General features: G+C 35.1%; 5 protein-coding genes across 9 annotated transcripts; 1 reads left to right on the top strand and 4 right to left on the bottom strand.

The window, feature by feature from the left end:
• LOC18601609 (pentatricopeptide repeat-containing protein At3g29290) lies at window positions 8–2,885 on the bottom strand. The gene is made up of 2 exons (XM_007032612.2): window positions 1,167–2,885; window positions 8–473 (listed from the first exon to the last, which is right to left on the bottom strand). The coding sequence occupies exons 1-2, from the start codon at window positions 2,823–2,825 to the stop codon at window positions 273–275; spliced, it is 1,860 nt and encodes a 619-aa protein (XP_007032674.2). The 5' UTR covers window positions 2,826–2,885; the 3' UTR covers window positions 8–272.
• On the top strand, window positions 3,190–5,668 carry LOC18601608. The gene is made up of 6 exons (XM_007032611.2): window positions 3,190–3,370; window positions 3,494–3,646; window positions 4,292–4,365; window positions 4,489–4,568; window positions 5,008–5,159; window positions 5,450–5,668. Exons 1-6 carry the CDS (start codon window positions 3,367–3,369, stop codon window positions 5,530–5,532), a joined length of 546 nt encoding a protein of 181 aa, XP_007032673.2. The 5' UTR covers window positions 3,190–3,366; the 3' UTR covers window positions 5,533–5,668.
• On the bottom strand, window positions 6,047–9,354 carry LOC18601607 (EID1-like F-box protein 2). Of its 2 annotated transcripts, XM_018119789.1 has the most exons (5): window positions 9,192–9,354; window positions 9,001–9,060; window positions 8,072–8,493; window positions 7,150–7,958; window positions 6,047–6,607 (listed from the first exon to the last, which is right to left on the bottom strand). In XM_018119789.1, exon 4 carries the CDS (start codon window positions 7,913–7,915, stop codon window positions 7,169–7,171), a length of 747 nt encoding a protein of 248 aa, XP_017975278.1. In that variant the 5' UTR covers window positions 7,916–7,958; window positions 8,072–8,493; window positions 9,001–9,060; window positions 9,192–9,354; the 3' UTR covers window positions 6,047–6,607; window positions 7,150–7,168. The 2 variants fall into 2 exon arrangements, with proteins under 2 accessions (XP_017975278.1, XP_007032671.2); XM_007032609.2 differs by lacking the exon at window positions 8,072–8,493.
• LOC18601605 lies at window positions 13,853–17,429 on the bottom strand. 3 transcript variants are annotated; one of them, XM_007032606.2, is made up of 3 exons: window positions 17,226–17,429; window positions 16,085–16,145; window positions 13,853–16,011 (listed from the first exon to the last, which is right to left on the bottom strand). In XM_007032606.2, exon 3 carries the CDS (start codon window positions 15,948–15,950, stop codon window positions 14,184–14,186), a length of 1,767 nt encoding a protein of 588 aa, XP_007032668.2. In that variant the 5' UTR covers window positions 15,951–16,011; window positions 16,085–16,145; window positions 17,226–17,429; the 3' UTR covers window positions 13,853–14,183. The 3 variants fall into 3 exon arrangements, with proteins under 3 accessions (XP_007032668.2, XP_007032667.2, XP_017975826.1); XM_007032605.2 differs by having other exon boundaries at window positions 13,853–15,994; window positions 17,226–17,428; XM_018120337.1 differs by lacking the exon at window positions 17,226–17,429 and adding an exon at window positions 16,387–16,844 and having other exon boundaries at window positions 13,853–15,994.
• Window positions 20,677–24,564, bottom strand: LOC18601604. Of its 2 annotated transcripts, none has more exons than XM_007032599.2 (6): window positions 24,200–24,564; window positions 23,186–23,335; window positions 22,085–22,343; window positions 21,785–22,003; window positions 21,504–21,646; window positions 20,677–21,193 (listed from the first exon to the last, which is right to left on the bottom strand). In XM_007032599.2, the coding sequence occupies exons 1-6, from the start codon at window positions 24,500–24,502 to the stop codon at window positions 20,897–20,899; spliced, it is 1,371 nt and encodes a 456-aa protein (XP_007032661.2). In that variant the 5' UTR covers window positions 24,503–24,564; the 3' UTR covers window positions 20,677–20,896. The 2 variants fall into 2 exon arrangements, with proteins under 2 accessions (XP_007032661.2, XP_007032664.1); XM_007032602.2 differs by having other exon boundaries at window positions 20,677–21,123.

The raw sequence follows: 25,293 nt of genomic DNA, 5'->3' as shown, positions 1-25,293 counted from the left end.
ACTATCATTTAGCAACAAAGGAGCTCCTTTCAGTAGAGGTAATTAACAAGCATGATAAAACAAGTACATTTACAACAAGCAATGGATTTGTAAAGACAAATATGAACCTGCTAATTTGTGAAATTATGTAACAACCCATCACTTTCTGCTATACATGCACATTCATACATACAAGACACAGGGAGACAACTGGATACAACTCGATGGCCAGATAACTCTTCCCTTCACTCGGTCATTTTTAGCTTTTAAATTAGCCACAAATAGTAGTTTAATCATCTAGAATGGTAGGACGACCTCTTCACTTTGATTTGATCTTTTCGTAAGTTCTGAAGCATCAATGCCCTGGTTTTGCCATCAGGTTTGAGACCATTCTTTCGCATTCTCATGTACAGTTTCTTCGCTGATTCCACCTTGCCTTTTAAACACATTCCATGAATAACAGCATTATATAGAGATACATTTTCTGGAACTCTCTGCAAATGGCAAAGAAAAAAAGTTAAATGTCAATAACCAGAAACTCAAGGGAGTGCAAAAATCATAGTCCACTAGCGTTTTCCATAAGAAGATGAGAAGACTAATCAAAACCATTCAGTCTTGTGGATATTGAATAAAAGTCGAACATGATACTAAGGACAAGTAAATTTTCAAATCATTTTGATAATTTAAACCTTCCCAGAATGGAACCTTCTTGACCATGCAAACCTTCTTGCATTAAACCCATTTTTGACTATGCAATTTCATAACATCTTTTCTTCCATTGGTCAGGCATCTGGAATCTATATACACAATAAAAATCTTGAATTTCTATTCAACTCCAATCAGTGAGGCCTTATATTTGACTACTAGTACAACAACAATAATAAACTACGCCTTCCCAATGCTTTGAGGGGTTGGTCAGTGCCTTATATCAGGGGAAAAGTATTTTAGTTTCAGTACATACTCTTGATGGTGTTAAGCATTTTACCACCAAAAATACTTTCTACTAAAAAATCTTCTATAAAAAAATTAACCATTGAATATAACTTCTAGCCAATAGCATTTTTCCAATGGAATTCAAAACTCTAAATTTAGTAAAAAGTTCATTGAAGAGTAGCTCAATGAAGATAAGCTAAATTCAGTCAAACAGCCAAACATTATTTTAGAGCATGTTAAAAATGGAAACTTACATTTAGAATTTCCTCTACTTCAGCCCAAAGAGATCCCCAAATGCAGCTTCTTATAAGTGACAAATGAGTAAATGTGTCTGGAACACACTTCTGATGAATCATGTGGTCATAAACTTGCAATGCAACTTTAGGTTTCCTGGCAGTCTCACAAGCACTGATGACAAGATTATAGGATGCAGTTGAAACCAACAATCCTGAGGCTTCCATTTGCCATAAAAGCTGCAAGGCCCTATCCCACAAACGAAGCTTCTGGCATGACATTAAAGCAGTGTTGTACAGATGTACATTTGCTAGTGAGCTCTGTTTCCTTATTCTCTCAAAGAGGTGGAGAGCATCAGCATATTGATTTGCCCTATACAAAGCACCAAGCAGTGAATTCCATGTGAAAGCATCTGGTGTATGACCCAAGGATTTCATAATATCATAGATTTTAAAAGCTAATCTGACCTCTCCAGCTTTTCCAAGTGAATTAATTAATGCATTACATGCTACTGGATTTGGCTTCAATCCATCATTCAAAATTTTCTGAAAGATGGATAATGCCAAATCCCATTTTTCTTCCTTTGTGCATGCACTAATCACGGCATGCATTGTATCATCCCGGGGTTCCAATCCATTTCGAATCATCTCATCATAAGCATCAAGCGCCAATTCATTCTGATTACAACGAACAAAAATGCTAACTAGCAGGGAATAAGTGACTTGTGTTCCACTATAGCCATTTTCCAGGATTCTTCTCCATACCCTCTCAGTTTCAACCCAATTGTTCCATCTTCCACAAATAGATAATGCTGTATTATAAACAATCACATCAAAACCTTTCTTCTGTTCATAATCCCGTTCCAGTTCTGCAAACATATCAAGGGCTGCATCACAACCCTGAGTATCTGCAATGGCTTTCAGTATTAAGCTATAAGTATGCCCAGTAATGAGTTCATTTGCCTTCATAAACTCGAAAGTTCTCAAGGCATCATCAACCAGCCCATTTCTTAGCAGGCAAGAAAGAAGAGAATTACATGCATGAGCGCTGGGTTGAAGACCTGACAACTTCATTGATCTACACAATTCCAATGCACTTCTGACCTTGTTGGACCTACTAAGCATCAATACTCTTCTTGATAATTCCTCTTCGTTCGTTTCCTCCAAAAAGTGTACCTTACTATCATGTACACTGTCCTTCCCATTTGAACTTATCGCAGGCTGACCAACACTTGTGTGCTCGAAATCCAAACTTTCATCAACCACTAAATTTCCCCAAGGAGGCAAATTTTGACCCAAAGAATCCAACTCAAATTCTTCTTTCCCTTTTTGGATCAAAATATTTTCCTCATCATCTTCACAATCCATCTCAGATTCAATACTGGCAACCATCTTTGGTACTATCCTAGATAACTCGAACAGAAAATTCATCGGTGACATTTTCTTTCGTAAATGACCAAACCAAACACATTGATGAACCGGCATCCAAACCATGTTTAGCCTACATTGTACCACACGCCTTCTAGGAGTCTTCATAACCGAACCAACAAAAAAGCAGCCACGAAAACGCCTAGAACAGACACCATTTCTACCTCTACTTTGGCTACATGACTGATACCGGCATCCAAACCCATTTGATATTATGGAAAATGAAGCTGAATTGCTCAACAATTCTCCCATAACTTTAGACTAAAGAATAGCAATAAACTGACCAAATAACAAAAACTTCACCTCAAAATTCAAACTATTTGCGCAAAAGCCCAACTTTAAGAGCATGAGTGAACCAATTGTAAGATAAACTTTAAGCAAAACTATTTAAGCACAAGACCCTTATTAGTTCTTCAAGAAAGAATATTAATTTGGCACACCCCATAAAAAAAATTTTGAACTTTGACGCTTGTATAAGCAAATAGAACAGACCCAGGTCAGGTTAGAACTTTTCAAGCAGACTCAGAGAAACTGACCCTTTTTTCTTCAGAAAGAAGATGACTTGAATGAAGCAGAGTAGCCTGCACAGAGCAATGAGAGTCCAAAGATGCTAGTGATTAGTGCGAGAGAGAAGAAACTCCACTTTGTTTACGTCCAGATAACACATTTTTTGAAGGGCTTCCAAAACGCACCGTTTTAAAAGCTCTTTTTAATTCTAATGTGCGCTAGTGCCACCCTCCCAGTAGAGAATACTGAGAAGTGAGAAGAGTTCACTCTGTAAAGAATTGAAGAAATGGGTGAATTTTATTCTTCTTTCTATTTTTCTTTGCAAAATGTTCCTTTTTAATTGTTTTATGTCTCTTGTTCTTAATTCTTTTTGGTATTGATTTTTTTTTCCTGGGATTGGAATAATTTTGAAGAAGAAGGAAAAGAAGTGGGAGAAGAATCAAAAGAAGAGAGAGTTGGGGAAGTGAAGGAAGGAGTGGCATCAATAGCGTTATTGCCAAGTGGGTCCCTCTCAGGCCATTTCATTCAGCTTCCTCAATCTATCTGCTATGGTCTTCATGGCACTGGTACAATTTTTACCTTTTTTTTTTTTTAACCTTTTAATTTGCTAGTAACTGGGTTGTTGTCTTTCTTTTTCTTTTGCCATTAATTTCATGTTTTAATCAGTTCTTTCGTATGTATATATAACAAATGGTTCGTGTGATTCCACCGATGGAAAAATAAGAGGGTCTCAGCCTATGATCAATTTGTGGAAAGTTGAGTGTCTTGCCCCTAAATTGCTTGTTTAGTACTTCTATTTCCTTAGTTTTGAAGAAGTGTAGGTCGTAGTTACACAAATGTCTATTAGCTACTTAAGTGTTATTAATGGTAACTGCTGCTGGATTGGTTTACATTCCTACAAATAATTGACTTGTAATCGTGAATGGCACAAAGTAATGCAGAAAATGGCATGTAAAAATCCGTATATAGAAAGAGTGTAAATTTAATTTTCTAGAGCCATTCAATATGTTGGATAACTGAAGGTTGCTTATGATGTTGTGTATTTCAATCTTTACTTTGGAGAATATATAAGCCTAGGAAATTGTACTGGAAGTAGTGGATCTTCAAATGTTGGACATCATTGAGTAAATTTCTCTTCCTTAAAACTTTTTCTGAATTGTTTTGTTTTGGGTTCTTTTTTATGCATTCTCTCTCCCTCTTCATGTTTAAAGAGTTGGCTTGTGAGATGGAGTGCAGCAGGGGTGAGGACTACCGCTTGATCAAGCTCACAATCATAGACTACAATGTATGAGTCGTATGCCTTAAGTTTCTTTCCCTTCAGTTACAGTACTACTAATTGTCTCCCATCAAATATCCATATTTTATTAAAAAATAATAGTTCTCTTTTTTTTTTCTTATTATCTGACAGAGTAAGAAAGAGCACGCTGTCGTAGTGGAGTGTAGAGGGCATGATGCTGCTCGGTTCCATAACATTGACCATGCTCATGGGTAAACCATCTTTGGATCAATTTGCTAAACCTTAAAACACACTGTTCTTTATCAATTATTCATGTTTAATGTCATAAATGTGGCATTCTTTTACCTCCGTATAGCTTGCCTCTTAACCTGTAGACATTATATAGTCTTGTTATTTTTTGAAAATGCTTACCAATTAGCTTGTATGTGCTTAATATTTAAAGGAATGGTGGAGTTAGAGAACTTCAAGAAAGACGTCAGCTATCAACTTCACCCTTTAAAGAACCATAAACATGGAAATTTGAATTTTAGATGGTTTCTACTGTCATAAGTATTATTTTTTGGGCTTAATTACATTAATGTATTACAGCAGATCCTGATACACCTTTCTGTTCAAACCAACTCTCCCTGCAATGAGTCATTGCACATGGCTAACAAATGGCATCTCTTGTTGAACTTCATGTTGAAACAGTTGGGAGAAGGATGTCGTGGATATGGTTGAACGAAAAGAAGGGAAGAAAAAGATTTTGATCTCTTTTGAGTGTGAGACACTGAAATCTGACAAAGCAGCTGAAGACCATATAAAGCAGTTCATGCCTAAATTATCTGGGCTAGATGCTGTTGGTATGTAATCAAACCCTTCTTTTTTGCCTTATTTCAATTACCAAAAATGAAGAAATTCTTGTTGACTATGCTGCAGTTTGGCTCCTTCCATCTGGCAATATGTTTTAGATGCATGGCAATTTCAATCTTTTCATGACCTCAGCTAATTAAGTTTTTATTTTCATTCTTCCTATGGTCCAAACTCTAGCTGGAATGACTCTTGTAGCTTGTTTCTTATCTTTTAGGTCTAATCTCATGTCTGCCTGAACTGTGTCGCTAAGTGCCCTAACTAGAGTTTGGAATCTTTGCAGTTAATATTGGACGGATGAGCATGTCAGGGTTGGACTTTGAAGCAGAAGCAGCAGACTCTAAGCAGGATTTATCAACTGCTTAAGATGTATACCCTAGTAATTTGATTCGCCGGAATATGAACATATGAAAGCAATCTAGTATATACTTTCTTGTAACGTGGTGAATATTTGATATCTTACTGCCGTCTATGAGATGAATCAATGAGTGAATATTCAACATGTCACTGCCATTAATCCTGGATCCAACTCCAAAGTCATGGCTAGTTGAAGACATGAAATGGATTCTATTCGGAGCATCAAGGTTTCTTGTAAGCTGATTGTAAAGTTAGTGCTTCACAGATGTAATAAGTACTACAAACACTCAACATGGTAAGAACCCTGCAAGAAGCAAGATTGCCATGCCGTAGCATGATGGCATGATGAAAATATCAACATAGATGATGAAAACCCATAACAATCAGAATTCAGGGTCTAAAGGACAGTGACCGCGCTAGAGTGTGCACCAAACTAATGCGAAATTACTTTTGGCAGGGCATTTGAACGCTCAGTCTTCCATGTAGATGATATTCAATTGCAAAGTAATACGGAGAGCATGGGTGAAAGCAATAGTTGAAGATCCAAATTGGCATTTACAATGAATAGAAGACTACTCAAGTTCTGGGTCTTTCTTTAAGGCTACACAATAATTGTAGTTCTTTCTTCCTTCCCCTTCTTGATACAGACGAAATATGATCCACTCCCAAGGTCTACACGAGACAACCTTCCACATCAGGATGCAATTTTGGGAAGAAAGCAAGTAAACAGCGAAGGGAATGAAGTACTCTAAACGACAACTTCAAGAATTATTGAAGATACCAATCAGCTATTCAAACACATATCGCCATACATTAATGTACAAAGTACACGGTATACATGTTCACAATGACCACTGTTAACCAATGGGTAATTGAAAAGCAACCGGTTAGCAATAGCTTCTAACCCTTTTAGAAAACACTTGGCAGGCTAGGGGCTAGACAAAGCAGCAAAACATCAGAGAATAAAGGCCAAGTTATGATGGTAGATTTCAGGTCCTGAGCAAGTTGGTACAGCCCATATAGTCTCCATTCTATCTATCTTGATCCACCAGGAGATCAATCCACACATGAGATGATAAGCAAACTGCAAGCAACATGATACATCCAGTCAGATATAGGCATATTTTGCCAGCAAAGAACTCGCACAAACTCCCAAACAGAAGTTAATTGCCCTACACCATATGCATGCTGGTTATATCAGAATGGTACTTTAGTCTTCAGCCATTTAATTTTAATAAAAACCAAGTACGATCACTAAGCATACAAATTTACCCCAAGGAAACAAAGGTCTTAAGAAAGAAAACAAATTTTACATCTTGATTTGCTGGAGGAAGAAAGGCACGTATGGTTCTTGACTTGCTGTATAAATAGACTGCAAATTTTGTTTGCTCCAAACTCTCTCTCTCTCTCTCTCTCACGTTCAAAAAACAAAAGATGGAGGCAGAATGACTAGGGGAAGACATGCCTCATGTCAGCACCCAAGTTTTACAAATATCATTAACTCTTTTTGTATGATCATATAATTTGCACATGAATGAACCATAAACGATCAATTTCAATTCTTTCAAAAATGTTTTAACTCTATTCTTCTTCAATAAAATATGAATGCATGATGTGATAGATTACCTGGCTGGCATTCCAACTATCATTCTGATTCAGATGCCTCTTCAGAATCAGACAAGGGTAAAAGGGTGCAGATGCCAAGCATATGTCCATTTAGGCACACATAATACTCAATGCAATCCTCATAAGCACCCAACCTACAGCTTGCACTCTGTGGTACCATATGTGCTTGCAGCATGTTCCACAATTTTGCCTTACAATAAGGACACACTGCTGTTGGATGAAGCTGGGCACCTCTGTCAATCAACATTTTCCGAACCTTTGAAACCAAGAATGACTTGAAAATTCCTCGGAAAAATCCCACATCACCCTCATCCCCTTGGTCTAGATGTTCACAAGGGTCAGATACATACAAAACATCTGTTCTGCATTGTGGTAAAAGGAAGCTTTTGCCCGAGGTCCTAGAGAACCTGGTCCTGTAAACAAAATGGCCAGGGATTTGAATGCTATTGAACAAGCCACCAGTGCTACATCCTGAACAATAAATAAGCAGCTTTCCAAGTGCTCTCCAGTTCCCATCAACGCTGTGACTTCCACTAGACTGAAGATCAAGCATCATCTTTGGGGCCCTTGTTTTGCAGAACTCCTTCCACAGTACTCTCTTGGCAAGATCGTCAAACCATTTGCATATGCATGAAAGAGTAGCAATCAACTTAGGGTTCCAGTTCAGATGTTGAAACACTAGGAATATCACATCTTCACTTAGATGACCTTTTGTGCATTGACAACTAGATGAGTGTATGCAACGATATTGCTTTGTTAGAATCATTGTCTCCACTCAACAAGAGCAAAAGAAACAATGATCACATGTCCTGGTTGTACAAGCCAACAAAAGATCATGATTAGTCCCAACATATTAGTATCTCGAATATCTAGTTTCTGATCCAGAAAGCTTGGCATAAAGCAAAAATTCTGAAAGGCTTACTATGAATTAAGATTCCTCAATACAATGGTTTAGAAGCTGGAAAACCATTTCCCTCTTCGGAGCAAAGGAGAGAGCGAAAAAAGAAAAGAAGTGTCGCCATAAATGACTTCAAAACTAACAGCATAAAGTCTACTTTATTTCCTTGGGCTAAAATAAAGCAAAGAAGAGCTAAGGCTTCATTGCAAACTCATGCCTTAAGACATTCTAGTCAGGCTGCACAGGCAGCAATTCCCAGGAAACTCAGCAGAGTGGGTACTGCTCCCAATCCTCAATTAAAATCCAGATTATGGTTTCTCATCCAGAAATGTGAGAATTGGATGCTCCAATTATAACTCTAAACCTGTTGGATGCTCCAATAGCAGAAAATGTACTTAAGGTGCTAGCTCGAGGTCCAATCAAAGAGATGGAAGGAGGGAGAAAACCTAGAACAGAGAAATTAAAGTACCATGTAAGAATTGGGTTTTGGACAATGCATTGCAATGGAGACTCATACTTTCCACAGGACACTAGAATTCCCATCTCAACTTCAATATCCATCAATCACAACCTTTAAATATCTTTCCATCTTGGTAAAAGAACTTGGTCCACCTTTTTCATAGTAACTTCTTTTTCTTCTCAATGAAACTTAACTTAGACTCTTTGATAAAAAAACAATAAAAAAACTTAATTTATTCTACCAATGCATGCCATTAACGTGTTAAAGCTCAGATCCAGAAGAAAACACTTCCAAAAGAAACCCATTTTATAAATGCAACTCAAATGCTTAATCCAAACAAAACCCACTTCACTTCTTCACTAAATTCAACAAAAATCCACACTATCAAATTAAGAAACAGAAAAACCCAAAAACCCTAAACCCATTAAAAATTAACTAAAAGATAACCAAATAAAGGGGGGAAAAGTTACAAGACCAAAGCCAAAGCTCTCACCTTAAGCTTGAAAGAAGCTTCCTTTGCATAGTCTTTAGGCCTTTAAAGATAGACCCAAATCTGCAAGCAACAAGGAAAATGAACAAAAAGATTAGGGTTTTCTTGCATGTGCCAAGAATACAACCCCCCAAAAAATAAACCAGTGAAATAAAGTCTTGAAAATAAAAAAAAAAACACATATAAAAATTTACATGAGGAATTCAATCTGCGTTTTAACATTTGTAGAAGGGTATTTTGGTCAAATAAATTGTCTTTTTTTTGTCACTGAGAAACCCCCAAGGAAAGCAAATTGCAGAGAAACGGTGGTGAGAGAAGAGAAAGCGAAGAACGAAGCTTTGGGGTTCCGCACAGAAGAAAGGAGGAGGGATATTGAATATTTCCAGAAATATTAATCCTACTGTATGGTATTTTTCTTACATCAACGACTAATTAGATCAATACACGTGGAAATTAGCCATTGTAAATAGTTTTTGCAAAACCACATTTTATTACGCGGCGTTAATTCATTGGAACTGATTTAAAGGATGGAGACTGTCAGGTTCGGAGAATTTAGCCCCTAGTTGTTTAAAATCTTGTGTCGGGACCTGAAAAGGTAAAATGCTGTAGTATACTGTCCACAGAAAGATTCTAAAGCCCTCACGTTTCGCCACGTGGAAACATGGAATTTTTTGGAATTTAGTTGGTTGAGTTTTGCTTAGGTGGCGTCTCCTCATTGGCAGTTCCATTTCTCTATTGTCCAAACTCTGACGAGGGTTTTGCCACTTGAGGGTTTTTTATTTTTTAATTCTTCTTTTTTTTTGAATTTTTCTTAAAGTTTTTTAAAAAAGCAATTTGTGGTATTCAAGTTGATTTGAATTTTTCTTACGAAATATAACGTCATCTTTTGTTTCTTCTCACAACGTTGGCCTAATTCGTTGTTTCTTAGTTCAATAAGAAGATAATGTCTTTGTCATTCTTGAGATATTTTAGTTGAATAATATTTAATCTTAAATTCTTAATACCCATCATTCATTATCAATGTCTCAGCAATAAAGCACAATTTTGCTTTTCTTTTATATATCTTTATCTTCCAAATATATGTATATATTAAAAATGTTAAGAACATCTTACAACAAGTTTTATTAAAATAAAAAATTTATGTACCACATAGATATTAGGAATAATCTCCTTTTTGACAACATTGGGATTTAAGATTTTTAATTCATAAAACTTGAATTCAAAATAATTTAGAATAAATAATTGATCTTATCGATTAAATCAATTTACGATAAAAAGTAGTGGGGTAAGTAGCATGACTTCGGATAAGCAAAATCGATATCGATTCATAATATTTATATATTTTAAATAGGGTAAATTTCACTTTAATTTTTTGTAGTTTTAACTTTTTATATAACATTCTGTTTTCTTTTGCCAATAAGCATATTATAGATATATATTTTTTCTCTAATTAGTATTTTGTAGATAACTTTTTTGAATTCAAAATTAACTTATTTGTTCAGATTAAAGGGTATTTTTATAATTTTATTAAATAAAATTGACAATCTAACATCTTGTGAGAACAAAAATTAATCACAAGATGTAAATTTGAAAACAAAAAATACCCATAGGATACTAATTGGAAAAAACCCACATAATATCATGTAAGAAAATTTGAAACCGTGAGAGGTGTAGGTGAAGTATATCTTTCTAAAAGTTCATACATTTAGAATAAATTATGGGGATTTTGGTATGGTGTAAGTGGAAGACATTCTCTGCAATTTAAATGACTGTAATTACTTAGCAGCATTTGGTTAGCAAAAGGTAATGTACTTACAATTGTAATCACATTACAATGAAAGAAAGGAATGTCACTTTCCTTTTCCAAAAGGAAAGTTACATAATTTTTTTTTTCCCAAATTGCCTATTTCAGTCGACCCTCTTAACCTCTCAATCCTTCTCTTCTCCTTCCTGCTTTCTTCTCCTTCTTCTCACTGTCGGTAAGAAGGTAGCCCGTCACCAGCACATTTGGGTCAAATTTCACCACTAAATTTGAAAATTGGAGAGATTGAAACTTTGGGTTTTATGAAACCTTAATTCAAATTTTCAAGAATTTTGGAAATGTTTTGAGAAAAGTTTACTCTTTTGATGCTGAAATTGAGAAAGAAACATTTAAATGGTTTAGAGTTAAGAAAATTTACTAAGGAATTAATAGGATTGAGAGAGAAAGATGTTTGGTGCCGCGATATGAGAGAAAAAAAAACATCAGTAACACTTAAAATTGAATATCTATCAATAGATGAAAACATCCATAGATAGATTACATTCAAACTTTTGACAGTAGCTATTTATCTATCGATAGATAATATGATGTATCGATAGAAAATATGATGTATTGATAGATAATATGATATATCGATAGAATTTTTATCTATGGATAAATTTGTCTTAGGCCAAAATTTTTTATTTTTTATTTTTATAAGTTTATGGTGAAAATAAATATTTATTAATTTTACATATTCTAATTTTTAAATAATTAATATAAAAAATTATGTTATTTTTAAGGTTATTATTTATTATTTTAATTAAAATTTTATATTAAAAATTATAAATTTATTCAACTTATATGTTTTTTATAAATAAGGGTAATTTTGTTAATTTATATTACATTTCCAATAAAATGTTTACAAATTAAACACTGCAATGTAATCTTTTTAACAATCACATTTTCTACAATCATCACTTTCCCTTATTATACAAAAAGCTGCAAAGTTACATTCCTAGTAATATATCAAACGCAACCTATAAGCTAATAAAATTTTACAACCTTGCAATTTGCAAATAGCATTTTTATAATCTAAGGTGTGAGTTGAAAAAAATTATATATAGAAATAGAAGCAATAAAGAAAATAGTGTTAAGTTTTTGAAAAATTGATCATTGTTTTAGGTTAGGTTGGATTTTTCACCAGTTTGGTCCAACCAATTGTTAATTTTTTTTCCCTATTTTTAGTTTGGTTCATATAAACTATATTCTTATTTTAGTATACAAAAATTCATGTTATTTATATCATCTATGATGGATACAAATTTAATTTGTTAAATAGTAATGATTATTAATTAATAAAAATCAATAAAATTATATAAAAAACAAAAAATGACATGACTATTAAGTGGGGACCGAGGATGTCCAGATAACCTCATCCTATGGTCCACTAAAGTGGAAAGTCCATATTGCTTTGGGACCATTACATGAATCCAATGAATCAAACAGACTATGTGGGCCCAGGAGGAAATCTGGCCTCCTCCTGTTTTTTTATTGCTTTAACTGTCTTGCAAGGGATGCCTTGCCTTCAGGTAAGTTTGTTCTTCATCCCCTGTTAGTATATAACTTTCTCCTAATAGGAAGGATTTAGGTAAATTTTTGCTTCGTGCTCTACTGGGAAATGATGTCTTCCCTGTCATTGTAACAGTTCAGTTTCAAGTATTAGCTTCTTCTTGGCTGGACAATCTATGTTTTAGCTTCAGAAGATAATACTTTCCCCAACTTTGCAGATGTTTTCAAGACTATATAAATGAAGCTGCAGTGTTCTATTCCAAGCAAGTAGTACCAGTTTACCTGAGTCTCCAGGAAAAATAGAAAGAAGCAAGAACAAAGTAGAGCTTTCCTTCATGAATTCAAAATTGCAGGAGTAGAAGGTGAAGCAACGAAAAGGAAAAGACAAATACCAAGTCTAATATGAAACCAAATTTTCTTCAAGGCAAATTAATATACATCCATTCCTAAGAAGGGTAGTACTTGAATAGTCCTAGAACTTGAATTCACAACACCAATCATTGCATCTTTATTCCCCTAGAAAATAAAAAATAGAAATGTAGAAAAACAAAACAAGGACAGCCTGTGCATCTGATATGGCAGGGTCACTTCTGTATTAAGAAGATCAAGAATCATAGTATTTCTGATGAGTTAAAAAGATTGCACCCCCAATCCATTGACAGAATGGTTGCTTTTACTTGTCAATCAACAAAACGAGTAAACAATGTACCATCAAGATTTTTGGAAATCCTTGCCATCAAAATGCCAACTATTTTCCTACAAAAACTCTCCTTAATCTGAGACCAGTCCAATCTCCCTGGTTTTATGTTTCAGTAAAAGAACTCACAATGATCTTTGCATGACAGAACAATTGCTCTCAACCATTTATAGAGCACATGATTCATCAATTTGTTCTCTCCAAGTGAATCTATAATTTTACAGTGGCTATAGAATGAGATCTCTTTCAGGCAATCTGTTTCTGATTTAGAGTCACAAAGTTGGTGATTTCGCTCCAAAAAGGACCTGATTTGCTACACCACCCATTTGAGGAAATATGGGGTATGCCTATTAAATTAGCAGATAGTAAACTAACATCAGATAGCACATTCTTGTATTCTGTTTTTCCTGGGTCTATACTAATATTTTGGATACCAGTCATCAGATCCTGCTCTTTCCACCACAGAGCTACATTTGTTAACATAATGTAATGTAAATATTGTCTTTATCCAGCCTCATGCAGTTATGAGGACACATTGACAAATAACACCGTACAAAAAAAGGACAGTTTTTCTGGTTTAACATCAAGCAAAATGAGGAGTTCAAAGAACGGCTTAATGCGAAAAGCCACATATAACGGTATTCTAGGCATTGCATAACCAAAAAGATGATCATTCTGCAGTTGGTCTCTTACGCAAAGACATTTCAAATCCATGCTTAAAAGACAGAAACAACCAACAATGAACACAAAAAGATATGATAAACCAACCAAAATGGAATCAGTTAGGATATTTTGAAGGAAAAGCACCACCAAATGAACCACAAAAAAAAAAAAAAAGATACAACTGAAAAAATTCACAGTTATCAAGCTTTTATTTTACCTCTGAGAATTACAGAAAGTCATGAGTATATTGTTTTATTCACATGATACAAATCAATAGTATAATCTCCAAAAACAAAAAGAAGCATACCCTTTTGAACGACTGTATGTGAAGCATGTCAAGATCAGTACACACAGGATCAACCATTCAAATCAAGATCCAGGATCTGTAAAGTCAAAAAGGTGTAATCTACACTTCCGCAGCATTGTAAGCTTGGTGTTGCCTCTCAGAAGCTTAGGTTTATTCTCCTACCCTTCTCCTACAAACCAATTGTTAATAGAGAAGTTCATCCCAACTCAAGTGACAGTGTTTGCTGAAGGCTTGGTGTCTTGGAGGGAGATAACAGTTTCAAAAGCACCAACCAAGGCCTTAACCTTACTTTTTCGGGTTTCAACAAGTTTACTAGCAGTTTCTTCGATGACATTGTTGAACAAACCCTTGTCATCTTTCTTCCCCTGCATATCCTGGTGTCTCAAAACAACCTTTTCCCCACTAGGTTTGTCGTCATTTGTGTCACCATCAGCTCCTCTCCTCCTATATGTTCTCCGTCCTTCAGCCTTAATATTTTGGTTCTCCCCCAGTACTCTTCCTCGCCTGAACTTCAGCCTCCTTGGACCATTATTCTCAGACTGAATGTCAACAACCTTTCCTCTCCTGAAAGATAATTTCACAGGTCGGCCATCCTTGTCATTAGAGATAACCGTCCCGGCCTTTCTGGGCCTTCCTCCATTTTCCCCTTCCAAAATTTCTGCTTCTTCCATATTTACAGCTTCATCTTCATCATATTCAGAGTCAGAGTCATCCTCTACTTCAGTCACTGAATACTCAGATTCATCTTGATCTCTTTCACTATGGTATGACAAAGATGGAGAGATTGGGAGGGATGAAGGCTTGGGAGATGAAGCAATAGGTGAAGACAATTCAGCAGCACAAATTTCATTTTTATCAGATTGTGTCTCCATCTTGATAACATAAAGGGTTTTCTCCTGAAGTATGTCATTATTGCTTTCACTATGTTCATTGAGAGGTTGCTCAGTTTCATACTTGTTGACCTTGTTCTGATTCTTCTGTGGAGGCACAACTTTCAAGTTCTTGTTCTTTCTTGTGGTTAGGCTTGTAGCTCTAGTGAGATAAGGTCTTGGGGACAATGAAGCTCTTGGCAATGCCACTACTTTCTTTACAGCTACTTTGGAGGTCACAGTCCTTTTTCCCATCTTCATATCACTGATTCCACTGTTTCTCCTTACAGTTAAACCTTCTGAAAGGACAGAAGAAGAAGGATTTTTTTCTGCTACAGATTTCAGCTTCAAAGAAGTAGTATGCCGTTTAGAAAAGCTTTTTTCGATAGCTTTAGATGGAACTTCTTTTGAAGAGATTTGAACTCTCTCAGAAGATGATGATCCATCCTGCTGCATGAATTTAGGGGCATCAGATAAGCGGGATTTTAAATTGGGTGACAATCTGAGCTTTGCCATTGATGTCTGTTTCGCCTCTGACAGAACTTCATGTTTCCTAGGAGTTTTGCTGTCAGAAGAGTTTGTGGGCACTTCAAGCTTGATGACATCAGAGATATCATAGGAACGACTTCTGGAATTGGGAGAATGTTTGAGCTTGAGCTTTGCCACAGTTGCCTTTTCTTTCTTTGACAGAGCTTCATGTATCTTAGAATTTTTTCTGTCAGGAGGGTCTTTGGACACTTGAAGCTTGATGACATTAGAAGTGTTAGGGGTATGAGCTCTGGAATTGGGGAAAGATTTGGACTTAACTGCTGATGTCTCCTTCCTCTGTGGCAAGTCCAAGCTCTCAAATGAATTTGGCTCATCACATGGCTTTTTTATAATCCTCTTCGGAAAGTAATGTCTAGCCTTCTCTTCAGATTCATGTTTCTTCCCATATTTGCAAAAATCATGACAAGAACCAGTAGAAGCCCTCAGATATCGAGGAAGAGTTTTTTCTCCACTGTTTGCAGAACCTGTTCCTGCCAAGGAGTTTCTTCTTAAATTACCCCCAACTGGCTTGGTAATATCTGGTGTCACTGGTGAACTGAAACTCTCCTCAGCCATCAAAATATGTAGGAGAAGAGAACACAAGTTTAGAACAGACAATCCTGGAAATCAACCAAAACTATATTAAAGGTGGTCACGAAATACTAACAGAAAAAGACTGCTAGATGAATAAAGCATACAAAAGCACTCACCAAGCTCTATTCTGGTATTATACTGGATATTATTTGGGCCACTATATCAAAAACCATCTACCTGGAGAACAAGACAGAAAGATTTAAACATCACTTGAAACTAGTTCTTATGATTGATTTAATTTACAAAATAAATTAAATATCATTAACTTCAAGAGAGAACTAACAGGAACAAAGAATAAAGACAGTTTTACAGCAACAGGCATAAACTAGAAAGCAGATAAGAACAAAGACATATAGAAAAAACAGATAAATACAACCACTTCACATCTAAACAACAAAAGAGCTTGACTTCACCATACATTCTCGTTTTGGAAATGCCATAATAAATCATTTGGCATCTCCAGCTTTGACTTCACTGCTCAATTGAGGCCTCCGTCAGGCTATACAACAAACAGACAACTATGTTCTCTGAAATTTCTTTTGTTTACTATACATAGGCACCTATCAGAATGGCAAATTTCTGAAAAACCCAAGCAGCAAATATACAGTACCACAAGGTTCACTGTTCAATCAAACAGTTGAATAGTTGATAACTATATGAACAAATACAAAGGAAAAATCTAAACTTCTTCTTTTCATGTATTAAGAAGAGGTTATACATATTGCATTGAAGATAACAACACGCAAGTTGGGCTAAGCAATAAAAGAAGAGGTTGAAAAATTCTCTAATCTACCAATATTAGAAATTGATAAATCACCCATCAATGAAGACCATGTCTCACCTAAAATCATACCAAAATAAACACAAAATCAAGCTTTCACCAATATCTCATTATCTTCATAAATAAACAAAAAAAATGATTAAAAAGAAAAATTCAAAGCAAGCTTGACAATTAAGCAACCGTATCAGGAATACAAAAAGGGAAAAGAGCCATCTTTGAAGATAAAATCAAAGAAAAATCAATCCTTGGAACAAAAAAAAAAGGAAACCTACCCAAAGATAAAGAAGAAGAGAAAACCGAGGTTTGCTCCCAAACCCATCTCAAAAATCACATTTTGAAAGAAACACATTGTTCCAAACAATCCAAAAACTAAAACCCATGTAGCATTTACTCTCAAAAACAGAAAAACAGAAAAGAAAGCGGCCAAGGAAAAAACAAAGGACAAGAAACGGCTGATAAGGAAGGAGAAGCAATACCTTTTTTATAATATGGCTAAGAATTAACTCTGTGCTTAACCAGAAAGCTAAGGAAAAGGCAACTGAAAAAGAAAGAAAGAAGGCTTTGGCTTTGCTACGGAGGAGCATGGAAGCTCACAAAAAGGTTGCTTTTTAGCTTAAAGATCGTGCAAGCAACTCTTCGGTTTTTCTATGTTTGGCTTTGCCTTGCACCTTTGGTTTGCATATTGCTATAGAATAGACAGAGATGGGAAAAAGAGAGTGACCCCACCAAACAAAACTCAAATGAAATGAAGAATTTATATATAAAGTTTAATTAATATGAGTTATGGTATTTAGGTCGAATTTTATAACATATGTAATGGGTTCAATTCAATTACTCACAACGATATATGACGTAATTGAATTGCAATTTAAAAATATTTTACGTTTTAATTAATTAATATTTTCGTCTTAGTTTATGGATTAATGCCCTTTACACCGGTCGTTATCATTAGAAATTTAACTATGCATTTAAATATGTTAATTAAATTATTAATAATTATATTCAGTTAATTGAATGAAAATGCTTTGATGGTTATGAATTATGATTTTATGACTGTAGATGGACATTAAATTTTTTAGGTTTGTTAATTTTTTGTTCAATGAGTAATTCATTAGGTTGATTATATATCTTTTGAGAGTTACATTAGGGGCATGGTTTTTGATTATTTATTAAAAGAGAGATTTTTATTTGGAAGAGTAGTTAATTATTGCTTTGGTGTCATTCCAATGTCAAAAGCAATGGCAATAATACATAATTCATACCTTATATTAAGATCTAATTGGTTGTAATTAATCAAATCCATTACTATTATATTAACTTGGATAATTGTCCAAAAAAGACTTGGGGAACAGTAATTAGATGATGAAGGCATGGTTTTACAGGAAAGGACATACCATATATAAGGTCTGAATACAAGAATTTATATTTAAATCAAAATTCTAAACATCAAATGTTTGTATATTAGAGTTAGGGATCACATCCTCCTATAGACAATCCCAGTGTGTGTGTGTGTGTATATAAAAGAATAATTAGAAAGGAGCAGAATATGTCAAAGAGAGGAATAGCAATTGGTGGCTGGGGGAGGTGAGGTCACCCTAACATATTCTAACATGTTAGTTGAGTAGGATAGCCATAATCAAGGAAACAACCCTCCAATGAAAGAAATCACTGGAACATTGTCTTATACTTTTTTAATCTTATTGTAAAATATTAATTCTATAGGGTCATTTTCTTGAACTTTTGGCTTTTTTTTTTTTTTGGGAAAATGGTAATGATGTATAATTTCTCTTGTCATATTACCTTGGAAGTTTCTATATTGATTAAATTAAATTTACAGCACCCAAAAATCACATCTAGAGAACTATGAATATATAATCTCAATGGAATAAAAAAACCCAAAAATAATAGAAAATATTGTACCATATTATAAATCAATTTTGCTTAACATCATATTTTGATAATATATTGTGTACCCATGACAACAGATTTTGCACAATATATGTCCTTAAGATATTGTTTCTTTTCTTCTCTTTAGAGGGTTTAATATATATTGACTTATTCAAAAGATCTGATCTTGGGCCATCTTCAAAAGTCATTTGTTAATCATAATGAATACAAAATCTAAAGATCATGTTTATTTTATTTTATTTTGTTGGGTCGGTTTGAGGGGGATAACTTCAATGCCTGCACATCCCATCTTTTGTCTATGAAATCGACCACAATTAAGTTCCTTCAATCAATAGGGGGTGGGCCTTCATTTTGACTTGTATAAATGAAATATATTGGTCTTTATTTTTTTGAAAATATTTCATCTAATGAAAGATGTGAAATTCTGATAAATATATATTCTCAATTATAGACATTCTAAAAATCAACTAATATATGATTACGAGTAACTCGATCGAATTTCTTCTAAATTAAGAAACCATTTCTACAATTGTCATGTATTGAATGCATGTTATATATTTTCTTTAATGAGAATATTGGTGGTTATCAAAAGACAAAATACTTTACAAACACATGTTTGTCCTTTGTTTTTTTCTTCTTCCCCATATTTTGAATCATTTATGAGGCACTAATGGTCACATTAAATGATGTTATTGTCATTGAAATGTTGCATAGCATTTAAGCTACCAAGAAAATCAGGGAAAAAAAGAATAGATGCAGTGCCACCACATGGAAATGGTGTTTGTGTAAACTTTGGGATTTCATGATGATATGATATGTATTTGTCGGCAAGACATGGCCCTCTTATGATTGTACTTCATGGTTGAGAAGATCATAATGGATATATATATATCAACTTCAGTTAATCATTACAATCATGGGATGTTTTCAACATAATCTAACTAGATTAGTATAAGCTTGCACAAACTTATAAAGTTTGAATTTATAAACAACTTTTTGGTCCAAGGCTTGTATGTCTATCTCTTTAAGCATTGGCTGGGTAGGATCAGTTGGCCGCCACATCCCAGCAAACAACATATGGAATTTTATAATAGTTTGTGCTTGGCATCTCACAAACTTGAAGGATGGGCAATTGGCATTTCCAGGATAAAGCCTCCAACTGACAAAGCCTTTCTTCTGCTGTAGCAAAAAAAGCTGAACTCTTTAATCATTTTTAGAGTGGAGAAATGGAAAAAGTGAAGGTTGCATCAATATCACCTTAAAGGCTTTGAAAAAAGTTATGGCCAGATTGGAAGGCTGATAATACAAAAGAGAGAAAGAGACATTTGAGTAATAGGAAAAATTCACCTTGGATTCTCCTTCCCTCCCCACCAATGCTCTATGCTTGTGATCTAGCATCTTCTTTAATGGTATTATTTACTAAGAAATCAACTCTCTTAACTAGTTCTGGGCCACAAAAAAAAAAAAAAAAAAAGAAACACCAAATTTTTTTATTTGTCTAAATTTGGTAGCTTTAGTTGAGGAGGTTGACCACCCAACCAAAGAGTTGGGTCCATGATGTTTATGAAAATCAAATACTTTCATTCTATTTGGTGTGAATTTTTGCTTCTTCATTGGTTTCTTGGTCATAATTTGTTCCCCAAGACAAGTTTTCTAGAGGCAAGGGCAAGCCCGTTCCAACCTTGGTAGAGTAAGGAAAACAACCCTGCCTGTTTCCTGCTGCTTGCCTTGTATATTTTTTTTTTCAAATTTGAACCCAAGACAGTTCTTTTTCTATGTTTTAGGTCATCTTTTCCCTATGTGATATTCCCTATCTTCCAATTTGTTAAGGCTTAAGTGTTTCCTGTGTCTTTTGGGTGGTTGAATGATATATTCCGTGTAATTGAAAGGAGGGCCCTTACTCTGACTCATGTAGGGTTCTTGCCACTTTTATTTCTTTGCTTCATTGTTAAGTAAAACATGAAGAACACCAGGAGGACCAGGTTAGATAGATGAATTTGTAGCACATGCAACGCCCTGTGAAATAATAATGTATATTCGACTTCATATTTTGCATTAATTTCAATTTAATGGTAAAAAGGCTGACAGAGGGGTGATCAAAGCTCTACTTTTCTCTTTAAAATGTAAATAAGTTGAACAATTGTGAAATGGCATCTGGTATACCCTAGAAATCTAAGTTTCTATATATGCCTTTAAATAGGTGGGAGGCTGCAGCATTTACTTATCATGATGCATATCATCATTTGCGGCCAGAGACTGTTTTCTTCACGGCTCCCACAGACACTAATAATTCATCGAGGGATGATAAGGTCTTCATGTCATCCGGTGGGAAGTAACTGGCTGCCTTCCCCATGAGTGATGTGAAGAGAAGAGCAAGCGAGGGCCGAGTAATGTAACGCTCACCTAAAAGGTCATCAAGAAATGCAAATGCAGCTAATAATTCAGCCCTGCCTGCCTTAATGGGACCTGCAAAATGGGCAGGAATTATCCTCTTGAATTTCCAGTCCCTTGCGATGCCATCAATCCAATCCCTAATCTGAATTTTCGAGAAGCATGAAAAATAGTTATACTTCCAACCAAAACCAATTTCTTAGATGGAATATACACAACAAATCCAGGGGATGGTTGGCAAAATGAAATGTATCACTTCCTATTAGTCACATCCCCCCTCTGGTTCATGCAGTAAGCAAAGCAGTGTTTAGTTATTCTAACGGTTTATAAAATCATCTAAATTACTCCTGGGGTGCCAGATTAGGGGCGCTCTGATAAGTACAATAAAGGAGCTAGAGTCAAATATTTTATATGATGGAGTCATCAAGGGAAAGTTACATAAAAAAGGTTCTTACCTTTTCTGGAACTTTGCTGAAGACTAGTGTCTTTATGATAGGAGAAACAATCAGCTTTTGTGACATCTGTGCAAAACTAGCATTTGGTTCCAGAAGATTCGATGGACCAAGGAACAGTATCTGTAGAACCATTCTTTCCCACCCTGTGCCATGCATTACTCTTATTCAATTTCTTGTTGATTTATATGAACACTTTTAAGTTGCACCAGCGTTGTGCTAAATTTGGCTATCTAATTTCAAGACATTTGAGCGCTGGGATAGAATTTTACATGAAAGCTAACCTTTTTGACGGTTTATTTCATTGTCAACAACTGGTTCATCAGGAACTTTCTTTCCTTTGCTAAGAAGTTTCACTGCCAAGCCATTCTTTGCTGATGCCAAGAGGTATTCTTTGTTAATGCACTCTGGTGGCTTTTTTGGGACATATATGACAGCATCTGTAACCAGAAGTGTTCTTGAACGTTTATGATAGAAAGCCACTTCTACATATGGTCCAATCCCTGATATAATTAAAGGAAAATGAGTTCAAGCTTGCTGCACCTTGATGAGGTTACAGGTAGCTCAAGTTCAAGTTTATTTACCAACTTCTGGCGAGCTTAGAACTTTTTGTTCAATCTCATCAGCCCATGGAGTCGACAAATCCTCATCTTCCAAAATTTTCGCACGAAAAATCCCAAAAAATTCAAGGGGTAAATTCAAGGGCCAACTCCATTGCCTTGGTGCCACCCACACCTGAGCCTTTGGAAATTTTCTAGAGAAAGGACCCACAAAAATTTTATGCTCATAAGCAAATGTTGGCAGGACAATGTATTCTACTGGAGCTCCTAATTCCTTCAAAAGCTGGAAAAATACAGGAGATGACTTGTTAGAGAATGAATTCCAAGTTCAATAAAGTGAAAAATATGCAGAAGAGTATGACAAAAATAACAACAGGAGCAAAGACAGGGAAGAGAATTGTGCAATAAAAATATAAGGAAAATAGTGAAGCAAACAATCACTGATTCTCATAAACCATAAAAATGTGAAACAAATTAACAGTTCCCAGTTTACATTTTAAGGGCAAGCTGCTGTAATCCTTGAAGCAAATACTTTCAAAATGCTAATAGTTAATGCCTAAACAGGAGATAAAATCAAGCTGGACAGATTTCCAAGCGAAAAATGGTCAGATGTTATTGGTCAGTTTAGTCATGCTGTCATATACAACCTGGAAATATCATAGGCTCATAGTTAATTTTCATCGTATCATGATCACTGTCCACCACTACATTGACAACTGCTCAATCTTGAAAGGCCTTTACTCAGCAACATGGGCTTGACTTTAAAGTACTGGTTTTAATTGTCATGTTCAGATACAAATATAGTAAAAGAAAAACACCAGGATAGTCCCTGGAAAATTTAATGTTGTAAGTTAATTTGATGTATTCAAAAGTGAAATTCAGTTAACAATCAAGAGTGGAAAACTAGAAATCTTTACCAAATACCCTTATGATAGGGAAGCCAATAAATGACAGTTAGACCTTGGTCCAGTTGCAAAAGGACAGGCTAACGCCTGTAAGGTCTCAGGTTCAGCCTGCCCTCTCCCCACCCTACCACTCCCCTTTTCCCAATAAAGACAGATGCTCTGTGAATAGAACTAAACAAATGCCATATTTAAAGTTGAGAATCAGAGAGCAAGACCGAACCTTGATGCACTCTTTGGTTGGGGCAATAGGTGCATGTACCCATAGTCCCCCAGATTTGAGTTTGATAACTGTCATCCGAATGTTTGTTGAGACACTGCTGAAGCCTAATGCTTGCTCTTGTTCAAATAGCCATATAGAGCCTTTAACAGCCTAAAGAAGACATATACAAATGTGAGACATATGAAGAGTTAGTACAAGAGAAACATAATTGTAGGTGTAGTACTTCAGATCAGAGAATACGCAAGTGTGTGCATATACATATGCAGGTGTGTATGCATGCATATTGCTCTTCTATGCATTCAAAAGATAGATTAGAAACCCTTTCACGTTTAACCTGGCTTAAGAACACTTTGATTCATGGAAAGACAAGAAGAAAGGAATTGAAAATATTTTGGTAGAAAACCAATTTTCTTTTTACTGCTAGCTTGTTGGATAGCAGGGCATACTTACCCTGACCATGAAAACTCTTGCTGTTTTGAATTCAGGTAACTATCTAATGTGCTTGCTGTTTCCATTAGAAAGTGCTATCATATCTAGAAGTATTGTTCCATATATATCCTATGTATTTGTTCTTTTCAGACCAGAGCACAAAGGAATTTCAAGATTTCAATGCATATGCCTGGTTCTTAGAAGAATTACTGATAGGACTTAAAATGTACCTGGATATATTTTTCTGGAAAGCAAGTTAAAATTTTGCTGTAATTGTGGTAATAGCTCTCTGCTCTTCCTTCTTACATTGTCAACAACTCTAAAGAACAACATATTTTGTGTTCAAAATACCATAATGTATGTGATGTAAATCTGCTATGTTTTTGAAGAATTTGCATATCATAAGGCAAGACTATGATTTTAAACTTAGCTAGTCAGCATTAGAATGGAACAGTAGGCATAAATAGGCAAATACAATTTTCAACTGATCAGCCATACATACTTATATCAAAGTAAAGAACAAAAACAATTAAATGGTAACTCTTGATTCTCTATTCACTAAAAGTCAATTATCATCCAGCTGACCTCAGTCCTAGTAGTGCGCCTGTTGAGAAAAGGGCCAAGAGGGAAAGGGAAGCCAGTGATGTTAAAGTAAAACCTGTTAGCAGAGGCAGTACTACTACTGTAACTTCCACCAGCAGTGGTTTTATCACCAGCCGAAGCAACCACCAAGCTGATACCACTATCTTTCTTCTGGCTTCTTGGTTTCAACTGTAAAGAAAAACCCTTCAAGGACCCACCAAGGAAACTTGAATTGGGATTTTTTAAAGAGATCGGGCTCTGAAGAACAGTTGATTTTGGAGAAGTAACAGCAATGGCTGCCACCATTTTTTTTTCTTGTTTTTGCTTTTGTTGGTATAGAAATCCTTGTTCAGTTACTTAGGCAGTTTAACTTGAAATAACAACCAGAAAGTGGATTGGAAGGGGACAAGATCCCAAGGCATTGTAATTCCAGGCTATAGTTCTGACACGTGGTGGTTTCTGGTTTGATATTGACACGTGGAGCTTGGAGTTAAATTCTGGATTGTCTGTGAGGTTGGGAAAAATAATGAACAGATAAAATGAAACTTAAATTACTGGAAAACCATTGAAGTTTCTAGAACAATCTATTACAACAAGCAGAGAATTCTCACTTGATAGCATGCACAGTAAACCCAAACTCACAAAGGATTGGTCATATATATGATAATATGAATAAATTAAAAATTAGTGGAAATAAATTTTATTAATTCTTCTTTATTTCTCAGATTCTGTGATTTGTATATTCACCTACAATCTAATTATTTTTCCACATTTATTACCTCCAGTCTGTTAAATTTTTTTATAATCTCAATTGTTTTTAATTTAACTTGATCATGTTTGTCCCACATCTTTAGCAATAAAAGGATTTGCCATTGATCTTGCTAAATTTCTTGTCAATATAAACACAGAGCCTAATTCTACAGCCATCTCATACATATTTCACATTGCTCTAGTTTCTAATCAAATTCTATAATGTTTTTCTTAGTGGGAATCATCTGGAAGATGGGTGGACAAATGCTTGAAATTTGAATGTCCGGCCTCAGATATTGAAGACTGCAATGAGTTCTTCGGAATCACATTCCTCTTGAACAGTTGTT

Source organism: Theobroma cacao, chromosome 4 (genome assembly GCF_000208745.1).
Source record: "Theobroma cacao cultivar B97-61/B2 chromosome 4, Criollo_cocoa_genome_V2, whole genome shotgun sequence".
Lineage (NCBI taxonomy): Eukaryota > Viridiplantae > Streptophyta > Magnoliopsida > Malvales > Malvaceae > Theobroma > Theobroma cacao.
This window is presented reverse-complemented; position numbering and strand designations above follow the sequence as displayed.